We start from the raw sequence: 16,966 nt of genomic DNA on the forward strand, positions 1-16,966 counted from the left end.
TGTTCCGGCCACTTCACTTCAGGGTTTTATGGGTGCTGCTGTTCCACACAGCCCAGGAGAACTATAAAAAGCTGTGGATCTGGCACAGTGCAGGGGGAATAACAGCATGGGGAGATGCCCTGGCACTGGTGACGTGCTCTCCCAGTCTCACCATCTCGAGCCCTGACTGGTACTCGGTGCTGCTGGATCTGGGGAGGCACTTTGGATGATTGTGTCTCCCTGTTTCTGTGGCTCCTGTGGGGGGACATCTCTGTGTCCAGGCTCTCCACTGCTGCCACACTCCACACTTTGAGGCTGTGCAGCCCTGCCAGTCCCATCCCTATGCCAGGCCCCCCAGAATAACCAGGCCACCACTCTGTGCCATCTGTTTACTGGTTTTAATACCCACAGAAGCACAGAGAGGGGGATTGGGCAACACGCACCCACTCCAAGCCTGTGGCAGCACTTCTGCCTTTCCAGGAAATGCAGAAGCCCCCCCACACCGCAGGATGGGTGCTGAGCTGCAGCAGAACTTGGATGTCCCCATGCCAACCCCCACCAGGGTGTCACAGGATGAGGGCCCTTGGGGTAGAGGTGGGAGAAAAAGGCTGGAGGTGATGCTGGCACATCACTGCCATCCCCTGCCCATGGTGTCCCCCTTGATCTCAACTCTGTTGTGACTCTGGGAACAGAACTCCCTTTGTGCTGCATTTTGGGTCCCTGTCGGTTCCTTTTGAGGGGGTCTTTAATCATTAGGATTTCTTTGTACAGATATAAAACAAACCAGGGGACAGACACCCCACAGTGAGGTTTCACGCCACGTCGGGGTCCGTGTTGGGGTCCCAGTGCCGTCCCCATCCACACCAGCTCCAGGGCTTTGGGAGGTGCTGGCTGCTACCCCAGGGACTCACTCAGTGACTGGGGGGGGCTGAGCCAGGCCTGGGGGGACACAAGAAGTCCCAGGTGAAGGAAAAGCTCCATGGGCACGTCCTGGGGGGTCGGGGGGAGCCCGTCACTCACCAGGGCGACAGGCCAGCTGGGGCAGCTCCCATGTGCCATCCTCCCGGCAGCGGATGATGGGCGAGCGGCGCGGGGCGAAGCCGTGCCGGCACCGGTACCGCGCGGTGGAGCCGATCTCGTAGCGCTGCTTTGGTTTGCCAAAGGCGCGGGCGTTGCTGAGAGCGGGGGGGGGCCCGCACTGCACTGCAAGGGGGGTGGGCTCATTGCACTCAGCCGCGGAGAGACCCCCCCCGAGCCCGGAATTAATCCTTTAAAGCCCGAACAGGCTGAGGGTCCCACACTCAAGACTTGCTCCCCTGCTGTGGGGGTGCTGGGGAAGCCTCTCTTTGGGGTGGGGGGCCCCGGCCTGGGAAGGGGGGGTGGCACAGCTTACCCAGCCCCATTTTGCAGGTGTAGGAGAGGTGGTAGTTGCAGGGCACGTCGCTCCACTGGCCCCCATCGTGCCACACGATGACCACGCAGTTCTCCCCGGAGAGGAAGTAGCTGTCGGGCTGCCCGGGGTGCCAGTTCTCGTAGAGCTGGGGGGGACAGACGGGACGGGGTGCGCGGGGCATCCCAGCACAGCCCTTAGGTGTGGGGGTGGCCCTGCACCGGCACGCACCCATCTGCAGCCTCCTGGCTGTGACATCCCCGTCAGGAATGAGGTGCCACCTCCGTCCATGCCCTTTGGCATGGCCTCGGGACCCCCAATCCCAGGCTCTGGCTCCCCGGAGGATGCTCAGCCCAGGTGAGGCAAGTGGCTCTTGTTTGGGAGCTTGAAAGCTCGGCCCCGGGGCTAGACCCCGGGGCTGGAGAGGGATGATGGGGTGCCAGGCAGGGTGGTGTCCCCCTGCGAGGGCACACAAGGGTTGGCAGCCCCACTTACCAAGGGGCTCCCGTCAGACCACTGGAAATCCCCCTCGATGGTGCGGTCGTTCAAGCCGATCCACTGGTATTCCCTGTACTGGTCTGGGGGACAGGGAGTGTGTTGGAAACAGGGGCACACCCAGGTGCCACCTGTCAGGAGGGGGCTGATCGGGTGCTGGAGGCTGAGTTCAGGGAGATTTGGGGGTGAGTGGGAGGTGGGGGTGTCCCTTGCCCTGCAGCGGGAAGGTGCTGGGAGGTTTGGGGACAAGGGGACCCCCGGAAAGGATGTCGGGGAACCCCTTTACTGTCCTCAGCCCCGGAGAGGAGGAACAGGGCCGGCCGGGAGAGGGCGGCAGAGCCCCGGGACCGCCTGTCCCTGCATGTCCCTGCCTGTCCCCGCCTGTCCCCACCTGTCCCTGCCTATCCCCACCTTGCCCCGCCGGTCCCTACCTGGCTACGCCAGTCTCCATCTGGAATTGCAGGTCCCAAGCTGTCCCTGCAGGTCCCCACGTGTCCCTCCCGGTCCCCATCCGGCCCTACCAGTCCTCACCTGTTCTTGCAGGTCCCCGCCATTCCTTGCCTGTCCCCGCCTGTCCCTGCAGGTCCTCGCCTGTTCCCGCCTGTTCCCGTCTGTCCCCGCCTGTCCCCACCTGGCTCTGCCGGTTCACACCTGTTTCTGTAGGTCCTTGCTAGTCCCCACCTGTCCCTGCAGGTCCTCGCCTGTCCCCGCAAGTCCCCACCTGTCTGCATCAGTCCCCACCTGGCTCTACCAGTCCCTTTTCTGGTCCAGCCAGTCCCTGTCAGGCCCTGTAACTCCCTGCCTGCTCCTTCGTGCCTCTGAAGCTTCCTGTGAGGTCTCTCCCTGCCCCTTCCTCCTTCACCCTCATGTCCCTTCAGCCTCTTGGCTCTCTGTCCCATTCCCACAGCACTTGTCCCCTGCTCTGCCTCCCTCTGCCTTCCCCCCATCCCTCCAAGGCTGATTTCAGGCAGGTTATGGCTTTGCCTTCAAATTTACTTCCACACATCCAACCCTCTCCTGGTCTGTGCACCCAGCACTGGATCAGGAAATTTTGTTGGAAAAGGCCTGCAAGATCATCAGGTCCCACCATTCTCCCACAGCCAAGGGCATCCCTGTCCCCCAGTGCCACATCCACAAGTCTCCTAAATCCCTTCAGCAATGGGCAGCCTGTGCCAGTGCCTGGCCACAGTCTCCGTGAAGGAATTTTCCCAATATCCAACCTAAACCTCTCCTAGTGCACTTGAGGCCACTTCTGGTCCTGTCCCTTTTTTCCCTGGGAGCTGAGCCCGACCCCCAAGTGACTCCATCCATCCTCCTGTTAGGGAATTGTAGGGAGTGAGAAGGTCCTCCCTGAGTCTCCTTTTCTTCAGGCTGAGCCCCTCCCCAGGTCTCTCAGGTGCTCTTGGTGCTCCAGCCCCTTTCTCCAGCTCTTTTCCCTTCTCTGATCACATTCCAGCCCCTTAATGCCTTTCTTGTTGTGACAGGACTGGACCTGTCTGTTCCCATGTCCCTGCACGTCCCCATCCATCTTCTCACGTCTGTCCATGTACCCATTCACCCTGCAGGGCTGGGCTCTACCTTGGCTCTTTGCTACTTGTTTAAAACTTACAGCCCAGCACTGAGGGTCCCCGGGCACGGGTGGAGGGATGCAGCATTGTCACATACCGTTGATGAAGTCCTGCTCTTCGGGGGTCAGGATGGTGGCCAGGTGCCCCCCATAGTGCCTGCACTGGGTCTCTGCATCCTCCCAGCTCCTCCGAGTGGAGAAGTGCTTGTAGCAGGCTCCCTGGAAGCTGTCCCAGCCAGGGCTGCACCTCCTCAGTGCTGAGCCATGGTGGGGAGCAAGGGAGGAGAGAGGAGAGGGTCAGGGTGATGAGCCCAACTCACCCCGAACTCCTGACTCCCCCTCATTTCTGTCTCCCGGGCCGCTGGTTCAGCAGCTGAGACAGCAGCAGGAGCTGGGTAGGGACGACCCAGGGTGGCCATGGTGGGACCCGGGAGACTCACGTCTTTCACAGCTGCTGCCTCCGTAGCCAGGCAGGCACAGGCAGGTGAGGTGGGCGCCATCCTCCACGCAGGTCCCTCCGTTCAAGCAGGGGTTGGGGACACAGCCACCTGCAAGGCACACGCAGCTGTCCTCAGCTCAGGGCTCAGGGACATCCTCAGTGCCCAGCAGTGCCAGAGCCTCATCCCTGCAGTGTCCCACTGCAGCCAGGTCTCTGAGGCCACAGCTCTGGGGCAAGTGAGGGTCCCAGGTGCACCATGATGTGCCTGGAGCCATCCCACACTGCCCTTCCACCACTGGATGTGAACAGCTCAGCAACCCTGGCCCAGAGCTGAGGTTTGGCCTCCCCTTAGAGAACAGAGATGAGAGCTGGATGCTCTCCCCATCACTGGGCTCATTGCAATGCCAGCTCCTGGCCCACTCCCTCTGCCCAGGGCCAGCTCCTCCTTTTCCCTGGAGTGATGCAGCAATTGTGTTTTGGGAGGGGAGCATGCAGACGATATAAAGATAAACCTTTCGGCACATCCTGGCCGCTTGTCCTCGGCCTGGCAGCAAGGTGACTGCACGCCTGTCCCTCTGGTGTCACCTCAAGCCTGGCCAGGGCTGATAACTCAGCCAGCACCTTCCCCACGAACCCGTTACGGTCATTAATGCACCCAGAGCACATCGTGTGCTACCAGCCCAGCTCAAGAGTGTGATGAAGGGCTGCTGCCAGCGCCGGCCGAGAGGAGACACAGAGTCCTTGACCCACTCCAGCCTAATGAGGCCCCATCTTATGGTCCTTGGCTCAGTGGAGACGTGACAAGGGTGATGCTGCCACCCTCACCCGTCCCCAGGCAGCGTCACCTCCCCACGAGGTGCCAGTGGCTCTCTCGGGATGTACAGCTCATCCCCAGCAGACCGAGGCACGGAACAGGATGAGTGATTGAGGGCCCTGATGTCAACAGCAGGCTCTTCCCGAGTATCTCTCCTTGCCAAGGCAAAGGCAGCCATCCCAAAGGAAGATTCTCCCATCATTGGGTCTGGCCACCCTCTACAGAGCCTCATTTGTGCCACAGGACTGGACAGGGCACTGCCAGACTGGGGGGCAGGGACCCTACATGGTCCCCTCTGCTGCACATTCCCTTGCAGGGAGCGGGATGGGGCAGAGGTTGCAGGGGATTGGCTGCAGGATGGGCATCAAAGCTGGGATCATCCCCAGGGGCTGGCCAGAGTGGGGCTGGTGGGTGGCACCCACCCACAGCAGGTCGTGTTCCCTCTGCTCACCCATCTCAGCCCCCATGTGGGGGAATTGGGGCTCAGGGGGCTGGGGGTCCACAGGGGTCTGCAGTGATTTCAGGGTGCTCGGCCACTGGGAGCTGCACAAGGCTGGGTGGTCTTGGTGGGGTTCTGCACCCCATGGCCCATCAGTGTCCCCCATGTCTCGTCCCCCTGCTCACGCCATGCAGTGTCCAGCCCTCATCCCTCCTCCTGGGGCAGTGCAGGGTCAGTCCCGGGGGGCCACACAGAGGGTGCAAAGCAGCCACCCCCCTCCAAGACCTTCCAGGTGTCCCATCCACCCCATTCCCGGGAACTGGCAGGGCCGGGATTGGGGGATTAGTTCGTCAGTGGGAGAGGCGCACGGGCAGCAGGCGCAAGGATGAAGGGAAGAGCTCGCCGAGATGCTTGTTCTACAAAGCTTTTAATTCCCTTTATTAGTACCACGGTTAGTCAGAGCAGGGACTGGGGCCGCCTTTTGCTTATTGGGCTTTTTCATGGAAACAGTCATTAAAACACTTCACAGAAGTAGAAGAGATTTAAGTGCATGCAGAGATCAGACCAATTTGTTTGACAAATATGTGCTTCACCAGACCTGTAACCTTCCCTTACCCAGCTGAGGAGGAGAGAGAGAGAGAGAGGGAGAGAAAGAGAGAGGAGACATGGACGGACAGACAGACAGAGGGAAGCACAGCGTGAAGGAAAGGTGCTGGCTATCTCTAGTGCCAGAAAGCAGCCAGGAGGGCTGCCCCGAGGGCAAGGGTGGCACGGCAGGGACCCCGGGCCGAGCAGGCGCCCGCACCCACGCTGGCCCGCTCGGTGGGCAGGGCGGGCAGGGGCACAGCCGTGCTGGGGGCTGGGCCCCCCGATGGGGTCCCCGCCAGGACCACCCCAGAGGTGTCAGTACGGGGAGAGGTGAGGCCATCCCTGCGGGTCCCACCTGCTTCTCCAGGAACGGCTTCAAGGAAACCCTCCACGGTTGCAATGGAGGGAGCAGGTTGCTCTTCCTCTTCCTCCTCCTCTTCCTCGGAAGCTGCAGCAGGCATCCCGCGGTCAGCGCCCGGCGGTGGCGGAGCAGCCTCCTCTCCTCCCAGGGCCGGTGCGCTGCTGGTGCCGGGCAGCTCTGCGTGCCACGGTGTCACTGCGGGGACAGTGCTCCCGTCCCCAGGGACCGCGGGCGAGGGGAGCCACACGGCTCCCGACTGCTCCTCTCCCTCCTCCTGCGTCTGCGGGGGCGCAGGAGGCAGCGGGGACGCCCCGAGGCTTTCGACCACGTCTCCGGAGAGCTCGGCGTCTTCAGCGGCAGAAAGGGGGGTGCTGGCCCCGCCGGACTTGTGCCCGCGGCGGGGAATCCCGCCAGGTTCTCGGCTCTCTGTCGAGGTGGCAGAAGCGGCACCGGTTGGCGATGTCATACGGTGCCCAGGTGCCCCAGGGCTGGCAGGGTGGGCCGGCCGCCCCAAGGCGTCCCGCGGACGGTCGGGGCTCTGTGTAGGGGCGACGGGGCTGGGCGGCCGAGAAAAGCCCTCAGGAGGCTCCGTGTCACCTGCTGGGGCACCGGTGGGTCCCTCTGGCTCCGTGGGCTGGCTGGGGTCTCGCCCTCCGCCCGGGCTCTCCGCCGATGTGCTGCCGGAGCCCCTGCCCGGCGCTGCTCCCTGCTCCTCCTCTGCAAAGGGCAAGGCAGAAAGGCAGTGAGAGGCCGGCGCCGGGAGCCAGCCAGACCACGGGGCTGCGGGCACCGGCATGGCCTGCCAGCGCTGCCGGTCTTGCTCACACAAAGGTGTGCAGGGAGATGGAAGTGGCCCCGAGCCCGTGTGACACTGTCCCCTCTGAACCGGCACGGCTGACTGAGCTCTGGCCCGGCCACTGCCAAGCCCAGCCCCGGCTTTCCTGTGATGGGGGCCATGCTCAGCCCCTCACTGCTGCACCTTGCCTCATGTCCCTCCAGCTGCCAGCTCCCTTCTCCAGTTCCTTGTGCTGCTAAACCCTGGTCCAGCACAGACCCTGCTTGCTGGACTCCAGCCAAGGGACACACGGATGTCCCCATGTCCCTGCACAGCCCTACACCAAGACACCGGTGCCCTGGCCATGGGTCCTGCCTCCACTGGAAGGATGGGGACAGCTGGGGTGACCCAGGCACCCTCAGGTGCCTCTGACCTGTCCTTGTGACCCTGACACCTCCGTTCTGTGGCTGCTCTCTGTGTCCCAGCCCTGGCACCACCACAGCAGCTGCTCGACCAACCAGTGTGGGACAGTCCTCACCCCACTGTCCCTGTCCCCCCACTCTCCTCTGCAGGGGATGGGCTCCCCAGCTTAGCACCACAGCTAACACCTGCCTCGGGGATGGCCAGGGCTGTGGGGAAAGGGGATGCAGAGGTGGGGTGACCTGAGGACACAGAGGTAGCTAGTGGGGGGTGCCAGGCCCCTGGCCCCAGTTCATCTTCAGGGGACTGGCTTGGCTTTCCCAGATCAGTGTCCTCAAAGAAAGGGACGGCGTAAATAGCCCCTCGCGACTCAATCTCCACTTGCGCTCTGGGCAGCTGCAGCTCCTCCAGCTTTTCTGCCACTGTGACAATCTCCTGGAGGAGATTCTCCTCGGGCTCTTGGGCTTGGTATTTTCCTGCAGCCTCAGGGAAAGAGTTTGTCCCTTCTGTGGGCAGAAAGAAAGTGGGATATTACTGCCCTGTCCTGGCTCCACAACAGTCAGAGATGACCTCACCCCAGAGAAGGCCTGGAGCCTTGGCACCCCAGTAGGGACCCAGCTCTCCTCAGCCTCCCCTTCCCCTTCTATACAGGGCCAGCATGGGGGAGGATCAGGCCTTCCCGGGTGCTGGCAGAGCTGTCAGAGCAAACAGCCCCAGTAGGAGTTGTGAGGCTTGCCAGCACATGGTGGGGCCAGATCCTAAACCCTGCATTCCCTTCCCTGAGGGGATCCTTCTCTACACCCCCATCCCCACCCCGGGGAGGGCAGACATGCATGGGGAGTTAGTGGGTTACAGGGGTTGTGGAATCGTGGGACGGGTCCATCCTGCCTAACCCATGGCTTTCCCTGCTGAGACATGGCAAAACTGAGTCACAGAGATGCACAGCATCCCCATACTGTGAGCCCCCATGGCCCTGAGCACATAAACGGAGATGTGGGATCAGGCAGGAGGAGTGGAGGGACAGCTCTTCTTCCTTCTGTGCCCCTTATCCCTGCCAGCCTCTGTCCTGCCTCGTGGCTTGCAGGCAGTGCCTCGATGCTGCCCACAGGCCTCCTTCCTGCCCACCGCGGGAGCTGTCACCCCAAACCAGCCTGGCAGGCTGTGTCCCACAGCCCCAGGGACCCAGGAGTGCTCCCCAGGCCGGCAGCCCTGGAGGATGACCCCTCCTGGAGCCATGCCCACGGAGCTCACACAGACCCACGGTGCCATGCAGGACATCCCTGTTCTGTCACAGTGAAGTGGCACGGAGTACTGAGGACATGCAGGGCGTCCCTACTCTGCCACAGTGTGTCAGCATGCACTGTTGGGACCATGCAGGGCATCCCTGCTCTATCAGAAGTGTCAGCATGCAGTGTCAGGACCATGCAGGTTATGCCTCCCCTATCACGATCTATCGGCATGCAAGGCATCACTTCCTAGCACAGCAGGCTCAGACGGTACCAAACCCCCCTGCTCCGCCCCGACAGCAACGCGGGACAGAGAACACTCAGGGATCCCGACACAAGCCCTGCCCTGCAGGACGCCACGGCTCTGCTGCACCCAGCACACCCACCGGGGCCATGCATCCCTCCCGGAGGCTTCCCGAGCCTCCCACTGGTCCCTGCTTGGGAGCATCTGCAGGCCAGGGGTGTCCCTCTTTACCTCGGAAGCAGTACGCATCGTATCTGCTCTGGGCATCGGGGAATCCCGTCTGGTTGCGGAACAGGAAGATGGTTTTGACTCCCGGCAGAGCCCCACCGCAGCGCTCCCGGGGGGTGACGATGGGGTAGCGGACGCTGCCGTCGGCCAGCCAGCCGGGGCTGCAGGCGTCCAGCCCCGCGTTCCAGGCTGCGTACAGCTGGCCCGGGCTCGCCAGCTCCGCGCCCAGCGCCCGGCAGCGCTGCGCCGCCTCCTCCAGAGTGAACCTCTCCGGGGCCGTCTCCAAAAAGATCTCCCCTGCCAAGAGAGGAAGGAGATGTCAGAGCTGGGGAGTGGGGCATGGGCTGAGGGAGCCCCTTCACCTCCTCCACTCCCTGCATGACCTCAGGAGCTGCCGTGGAGGTGGAGAGTCCAGAGTGTGGAGGCACAGCAGGGGCTGGAGGAGGCCTGCCTTCCTGAGTGCTTCCCTGCCTGCATCACTGCCTGCATCCCTGCCTGCATCCCTGCATCCCTGTCTGCCTTCCTGAGTGCTTCCCTGCCTGCATCCCTGCCTGCATCCCTGCCTGCATCCCTGTCTGCATCCCTGCATCCCTCCCTGCATCCCTGCCTTCCTGAGTGCTTTCCTGCCTGCATCCCTGCCTGCATTCCTGTCTGCCTTCCTGAGTGCTTCCCTGCCTGCATCCCTGCCTGCATCCCTGCCTGCATCACTGCCTGCATCCCTGCATCCCTCCCTGTATCCCTCCCTGCATCCCTGCCTGCATCCCTCCCTGCATTCCTGTCTGCCTTCCTGAGTGCTTCCCTCCCTGCATCCCTGCCTGCATCCCTGCCTTCCTGACTGCTTCCCTGCCTGCATCCCTGCATCCCTGCATCCTTCCCTGCATCCCTGCCTGCATCCCTGCCTGCTTCCCTGCCTCCCTGCACATGCACAGAAAGCCACAGTTGCAGGCATAACTGGAGCTCTCACGCCACATGGGATTGGTTCCTGCCCTTGCAAACAGCCCTGAGACTTTGAAGCACCCATGAACGGGACTGCAGAGGAGCAGATCCACGCTCTGCACTGAACAATCCATGTGTGGGAGCTTTCTCAGGAGGCCTGCAAGCCGAGTGAACACTGGGGCTCCCACTGCTGGGGACCACTGCCCAAAGGTACAGCACATATCAACCCCCATGACTGCTCCTGTCTCCCTGTCCCAGAGCATCGTCCCCTGCACACGAGGAACATGTCCCTCATCCCTGCCACCTGCCTGGCACCACCCAACAGATCCCACAGCAGCTGCCACCACCAGTGGGGAGCTTCTTGGGGATCTGCAGCCCTGCATGTCGTGCAAAGCACGGCACACACATAACCAAACCCCAAACCACCTAACACAGCGTGCTGCTGGTCTGGGGCAGATCATTGTGGGCACACCCCAGCCTGAGCACTGCCTGCTGTGAGGGAGATAGCCCCACACCCCACCAAACTGAACCAGGAATGCTTTAGGAAGCAGCACAGCAAATCCCTACAACTGAAAGACAGCACCTGCAGCTCAGGGCAGCTTCTTCACTTGGGTTTACAGCAGATTACCGGGGCAAGTTAGTGGGGGAGCAAAAGCGGAGGAGAGTAAAGATGGCTGGTGGCATCACGGGCACCTGGGAGGTCCTCAGCGTAGCAGTACACATCGTACATGTCCTCTGGGTCCACCACTCCGTAGTTCCTCACCCCAGGGAAGCCATTCATGTCTCCATAACAGGCCTCACGGGGAGTCTGGATGGGGTACCTGAGGCAGGAAAGCACAGGGGAGGGCTGGTGAACTCGTGGGGGAATGACCGGGTGAGGCCATGGGCACAATGCCTGGGCAGCTGCGGGGCCCACCTGACGGTCTGGTCGGCGATCCAGCCGGCGTCACACTGCTCATAGCCCCCCAGGTAGGCAGCGTAGAGCTGCTCGGGGGTGGCGATGCTGGCGCCGATCCGGGCACAAGCTTCCTGCGCCTCGGCAAAGGTGTAGGCGTAGCGCATGGAGCCCTCCCGGTAGTGAAACACCACCCCTGGGGGCAGACACGGCCATGGGCAAGGGGCTTCACGGCAGCCCCCACCCATGTGGGTGCAGGTGCACCCAGGGGAGGCATTTGCTAAGCCAGGAGAGGGCACCCAGCACTCCCCACCTTGAAGTACCTTTGACTTTGACGTGGAGGATGTCGTGGCCGTCCTCGATGCCGTGCTGCACGTCACAGCGGTAGATGCCCGAGTCGTTGGGGCGCAGCTCGGTGAGCAGCAGGGAGGCGTTGGTGTAGCGCTGGTGGAAGATGGGCAGGGAGGCGCGCAGCCGATAGTCCTCGCTCACCTTCACCCTGTCCCCCCGAGCTACCAAGATCTCCACCTCCCTGCCCTCAGAGATGAAGGTCCACTTGACCCGGGGGGTTCCCAGGACTGCCCGGCGGCCACCGGTGCCAGCGGTGGGCTTAGGGCCAAGGTAAGTGATGAGGCAGGGGATGGTGATGTCTCCTGCCAGCACGGCATCCAGGGCTGGGTGGCGTGGGATGGAGACCTGCAGAGCCTTGAGGTCCTCTGGGTGGGAGAAGAGAGGAGCTGTGAGCAGGATGGGTGTGAGGGCCCCCCCGACACCTCCACTGCAGGGAGTTACACGAATGTGGCCGATGATGCCGAGTTACCTGTGCCATCTCCAGGGCCAAACACCTCTGAGACCACGGTGGGGACAAACAGCCAGAGCAGTAGCAGCAGTGGGAGGGCTGGGGCCATGCTCTGCCCTGCAGGGGGGGGAGCAAAAACCACCAATTGTGCTCACAATCCATAAAAGCACCAAAAATCTCCCGTCCCTTCATGAAGGGGAATGGCTGAGGAGATCCTCCAGCCCATGTGTGGGGGGGATGGAATGCATGTGGCATTGGGGAACAGAGGGAGAGGCCAGCTCTGGCCTCAGGGTAACCTGGACCCTTGGACAGTGGAGAGGAGAGGGAAGGGAAGGAAATGTGCCCTGGTTCACAAGAGGAACAGGACAATATGAGCAACCAGGAGCATTGGCTGGGAGGCACTGGGTGCCATCCAGCCCCTCTGACCTTTCCCAGGAGCTGGGTCCCCTGGGGACAGCAGAGCCCAGCCTGGCCCGGAGAGCACTGATGGTCTCAGCCCAAGCACTGGCTGCAGTGGGCAGGGAGGTGATGCCAGCACCGGGGCCGTGTGCCCACGGTGCCACCGTGAGAAACCTCAGGAAGGGTTTGGTCAGGAAACCTCAGCGGGTGTTTGATCAGCAAAGAGGTGGTGAGGGAGGTGAGGGAGCAAGCAGGGCACACACCTGGAGGGGAGCACACACCTGGAGGAGGGCACACACCTGGAGGGGGGCACACACCTGGAGGGGGGCACAAACCTGGAGGGGGGCACACACCTGGAGGAGGGCACACACCTGGAGGGGGGCACACACCTGGAGGGGGGCACACACCTGGAGGGGTGCCCACGCGTGTGTGTGCGCTTGTGCACGTGTGCACTGCCAGGGGTGGCTTGTGGAGGGAGCTGAGGTCAGTGAGCAGCCAGGGGACAGCCCAGAGCACACAAAGCACGGGGCAGAGGGGGAGGGAAGGAGCAGGACGGCTTCTTTGCCATTCAGCTCACGCTGGAGGCTCCCTGCGCGCGGGCTGGGAAAACCAAGGCGGACCAAAGCAGTCATTATGTCCCAGGCCTGTCTCAGGCTGCCTGGCACAAAGGGCTCTCACCGGCGGGCTGGGGACCAGCGCTGAAAGGAGAGCCCAGTGGCCAGCACTGCTATCACCAGCCCCCAGCTCTCTCTGGGGAGCAGCACAGGGGGGGGTGGGCATATCGTGGGGGGCTCCAGCTGCCCTTGCAGTCTTGCTGCTCTTGCAGCCATCCAGAGAGGACACTGATGCTGAGAATGTGGGGAAATCCCACTGCTCCAATACCCCCTCACCCCTCTGCAGAGGCTCCTTGGGGGATGGAGGCTTCTCAGCCTCCCATGCCAGGGATGCATCGTGCCATTGCCTGGGAACAGAGCACCGTGAGACTGGGAGCAGCTTTGTAATTTATGAGCTCTTTGCACTGTATTGATTTCAGCAGCCACAGAAGCAGCTTAGACAGCCCATGTCCAGGGACAGCCTGACAGGATGCTGTCCTGGTCACTGCATCCCTCTTCAAGCACTGTTCCTGGAGTAAACCCAGGGGAGCACTGCTCCAGGGAGAGGGTGTGAATACAGCCCTGTATTCACAAACACTGTGAACCTACACTCCAGCACCAATTACCTCCAGGGGATGTACAGCCATGTTCATACAGCCCTGGCACCACCCACCACAGATGCAGAGCCCCTGGCACCATGGACATACAGCCCCTGGCACCACACACCATGGGTGCAGAGCCCCTGGAACCATGAACATACAACCCTGGCAGCCCACACCATGGGCACAGAACCCTGACACCACACACCATGGAACCACAGTCCCTGGCACCATGGACACAGAACCCCTGGCAGCACACACCATGGATGCAGAGCCCCTGGCACCATGGACACAGAACCCCTGGCACCACACACCATGGATGTGTAGCCCACAGAACAAGGCACTATGCTTGCATAGCTCCTAACACAAAACTCAGTGCACTTACAACCCCTGGCACCACACCCTGTGGACATCGACCATCCTGTGCAGGCCACAAACGTCCCGAGCAGGAGCTCAGCATGAGCAGCCAAAGCTTGATTGCCCAGGACCTGGCCAGTGATGCCAGGGCCAAGCCAGGAGCTTTCTGTGCTCTGGACAGATATTTTGAATGCAGCCCCATGGTTCTGGATCAAGGGACAAAACCCTCCTGCGTGGCAGCCGTGGCCAGGCTCCAGTACAGGGGCTGGTGCCACCCCCTGGGCAGCCAAGCGAGGAAGGCTTTTGTCACAGGCACCTTTTCTTGCCATCCCCAAGGCGCCGTGGTGGCGTGGACAGCAGCCCTGGGGAGGAAATCCAAGTGATAAAACTCCAGAGGAATTGGGCAAGCTGGAGTGTGTGTTTGCCTCCTGTGCCCATCCCTGACTGTGCTGGCACTGGGAATGAGATGTGGAAAGGGTTAAACCCACCTTGCCCATGGGTGATGGGTTCTGGAGTCCCACGATGACAAGAGACCCTCAGATGTCAAGTTTGGGGTTTGGGGTTGGATTTTTGTGTTGGGTATTTTTCCTGTTTTCCACAAATGGAAAATGTTTCAACCCACAAGTTATGAGGGAGAAGCTGGGAGCAGGACCGGGGAAAGGCAGCCAAAAACCGTTGAATGGTTATAATGGCATCAGCTTGTGAGTCTCAATTGTCCCAGAGAGCTCAGAGCTCAGGAGCTGCCGGGATCAGACAGACACACAGGCACGCACGCACACGGCACGGCCAGCTAACCTCCATTTCTGTGTGAAACCAGGTAGAAAATGGAGCTGAAGTCTATTTTGGGACAGGACTGATCTTTCTTTCTCCCCTGAGCTCTGAACCAGCTTTCAGGGCTGGCTCCTCGAACACGGGACCTGCAGGATCTGGGGCTGCACCAGCTGGTCCAGGGCTCAAGGCAGGAGATGCTGCGAGTGGATGGCCGTGGGGGGTGTCCCTTTTCATCTCCGGAGAGGGGTTTTCTTCTCCGCGGCCTCTTGTCCCCTCCACGTGATGGTTGCTCATCCCTGCTCCCAAGGTGCCCTGCCAGCCCGCAGCGAGCTGGAGGAGGGGGGGGAGCAGAGCGGTGGCTTTCCAGGGATGCTCAGCTGCAGAATGAGTCAGCAGCCGCCGGCACAGCCTGGCCCCGCTCCAGCCCCAGCCCCACCAGCAAAGGGCTCCGGACACGCCGCTGCCGCCCCGGCTGCCGGACGGAACCGCAGCCCCAGGTCCGCTCGTGGCCGCGCCGCGTCCGTCCCGCCCTCCCCCAACCCACCCCGGAGCTGCAAACAGAGTCCAGGATCCGTGCTCACCCCCGCGGGAGGGAGCGGTGCCATCGGAGGGGTCCCCGCAGCGGGGCCGTGCCAGGCACACACCAGCTCAGGGATGCGCGGGGAGCGCCCGGCAGCCTCTTGGCAGCGGCTGCTGGCACAGCTTAAAAGGCCGGAAGCAGGTGGGGAGAACGGGGGGGTCCCTCCAGCTGCCAGAACCCCTCGCCCTCCCCCCCTAACAGGGAGAAAGGGACTCCTTGTTGCAGGAGGGTCCGGGAGAGCGGAGGGGCTCCTGGGGAGATTGCGGGGCTGGGAGCAGACCCGGCAGGAGCCGCCAGGGACACACGAGCACGTGTCCCCCTGTGTAAGTGTGTCACACGCACACGTGGAAGATTTGCACACCCATCCCCGCCTTTCCCGGCTCTGGGGGCGAAACTGAGGCACGAGGTGGGACAGCAGTGTGGGGTGGAGGAAGGGAGGTCCCTGATTTCATCACTGCAGTTCAGGTGGGACCCAGCCCAAATCCGCGTCTCCCCCCTCTCAGCACAAAATTACCCCATCTCCCAGTTTTCCCAGTCTAAAGCCATTCCCTGAAAAGCAGCCCTAAAATATCCTACTCACCCTCCCCCTGCCATGCCTGAGCCCAGAAGATGGAAAAGGTTCCAGGCTGGGGCAGAGGGAGGTTTCTCCCACCGCCCGGACGGCCAAAAGGAAGAGCAACAGGTTCTGGGTTGGGCTGAGATAGGAGAAGTCGGCGTGACAGGAGCAGCGGTCCCTGGCAGGGATGCTCAAGGGCAGCCCCTTCATCCTGGGGACGAAATGCTCCGGCTGAGGGACGGGAAAGGAACTACAGTAAAATTCCCTCTCCCCGGAACACCCCACGGTGGATCTGGCGTTCACACTGGGGCTGATCCGTTGGAAAAAGCCATGAAAATCCTGAAAAAATTTCCCCCGGCCCCTCCTGCCGCCCCCAGTGGACACCAGCAGAGGGTGGGGGCAGAGCCAGGAGAGCTGGCGCAGGACGGGGAGAGCCGGCGGTGCCCTAAAGCCATCCCAAACCTTGGGCTCGGCCCCAGCCCCCCCGGGGACCGGGCAGCTTTGCCCCTGAGCCCAGCGACACGACCGGGCAGGACGGGGGGGGTGGGGAGAGCCAGATCCCTGCCCAGCTCCGTGCCTCAGTTTCCCTTTCCACTGATACCCTGACTGCAGCCTCCTTGGGACAAGGACCCGGCCAGAGACTCTGCAGGACAGACGGGGAGGTTCCCCCTGACGGAGCACAGCAGACCCATCCTGGATCCATGACCCCTCTCCCAAAACCAGGAGCAGCTGCTGCAACAGCCCGGAAAATTCCCCTTCTCCCCAACACCCTCGAGCCGCGCTGCTGGAGGGGACGGGCTGGGCTCCAGGCTGCAGCAGCACCAAAATACTTTTTCCTTCCAACTTCGCAAAGAGCCCCCCCAGCCCCCGCTCTGCCTCCGGCGCTGCGGAGCCGCTACAAGCTGCCCCCTTTAGAAAAAGCCAGCAGCGCGATGCAGCGCTCGGGAGGGTCGGTGACAAGGACAAACGTCCCCGAAGCGGCACCGTGGGGTCCCTCAGCCCCGAGCATCCCCCGCTGCATGGCAGGAGGATGCTCTGTGTCCCCCGCGGGGAAAAGCACCGGGGAACCTCTCGGCATCCCCACGCCGGCCTCAGGTCTCGTCTCACTTTCAGCCCGTGCGGAGGTGAAACGCGATATCGAAATGAAAAGCGCAGTACGGCAGCGCCACGGGGGACACCGCAGCGCCCGGGGCAGCCCCGGTACCGGGGCACCGGCGGCCCCACGAGCTCCTCGCAGCCCACCTTGCTCCGTGCGCGGCGGCAGCCCCGCGGCGGGGGCCCCTCGGTGCAGCGGGGGGAACGGCGGGGGCTCCCCTGCTCCGGGGTCCCGGCGTGGGGCTGAGCTGCGGCTCCTCCGGGGCAGCGCGGGCAGCGGGCGGCAGCAGGTTGGCAGGACGGCTGAGAAGGAGCTGCACCAGGCATAAGTGCAGGCACCGAGAAAAGAGGCTTCTCTGTGCGTGTCCGTGTCCTCCACTCTTCTTTTTTTTTTTTTTTTTCTTCTTTCTCCCTTCCCCTT

At 62.5% G+C, this 16,966-nt stretch overlaps 1 protein-coding gene across 4 annotated transcripts; it reads right to left on the bottom strand.

Annotated features, from left to right (window-relative positions):
- Nucleotides 1-363: 363 nt before the first annotated feature.
- On the bottom strand, nucleotides 364-16,725 carry BCAN (brevican). Of its 4 annotated transcripts, none has more exons than XM_088154628.1 (14): nucleotides 16,693-16,725; nucleotides 11,617-11,712; nucleotides 11,120-11,512; nucleotides 10,818-10,992; nucleotides 10,595-10,722; nucleotides 8,969-9,262; nucleotides 7,510-7,773; nucleotides 6,067-6,789; nucleotides 3,872-3,979; nucleotides 3,530-3,688; nucleotides 1,865-1,947; nucleotides 1,373-1,517; nucleotides 1,000-1,182; nucleotides 364-918 (listed from the first exon to the last, which is right to left on the bottom strand). In XM_088154628.1, exons 2-14 carry the CDS (start codon nucleotides 11,702-11,704, stop codon nucleotides 887-889), a joined length of 2,775 nt encoding a protein of 924 aa, XP_088010754.1. In that variant the 5' UTR covers nucleotides 11,705-11,712; nucleotides 16,693-16,725; the 3' UTR covers nucleotides 364-886. The 4 variants fall into 4 exon arrangements, with proteins under 4 accessions (XP_088010754.1, XP_088010755.1, XP_088010756.1 ...); XM_088154629.1 differs by lacking the exon at nucleotides 16,693-16,725 and having other exon boundaries at nucleotides 6,067-6,498; nucleotides 6,670-6,789; nucleotides 11,120-11,533; nucleotides 11,617-11,959; XM_088154630.1 differs by lacking the exon at nucleotides 16,693-16,725 and having other exon boundaries at nucleotides 6,067-6,498; nucleotides 6,670-6,789; nucleotides 11,617-11,957.
- Nucleotides 16,726-16,966: the final 241 nt, after the last annotated feature.

Source organism: Sturnus vulgaris, chromosome 31, assembly GCF_052056855.1.
Source record: "Sturnus vulgaris isolate bStuVul1 chromosome 31, bStuVul1.hap1, whole genome shotgun sequence".
Lineage (NCBI taxonomy): Eukaryota > Metazoa > Chordata > Aves > Passeriformes > Sturnidae > Sturnus > Sturnus vulgaris.

Excerpts from the sequence above, each read along its gene's own strand:
- BCAN (XM_088154627.1), bottom strand. The coding sequence starts at position 11,704 with ATGGCCCCAGCCCTCCCACTGCTGCTACTGCTCTGGCTGTTTGTCCCC. Across the intron at positions 11,534-11,616 it reads TGGCCCTGGAGATGGCACAG|CTCCTCTCTTCTCCCACCCA; the intron begins GTAACTCGGCAT and ends TCCTGCTCACAG. Across the intron at positions 10,993-11,119 it reads CCTCCACGTCAAAGTCAAAG|GGGTGGTGTTTCACTACCGG; the intron begins GTACTTCAAGGT and ends GTCTGCCCCCAG.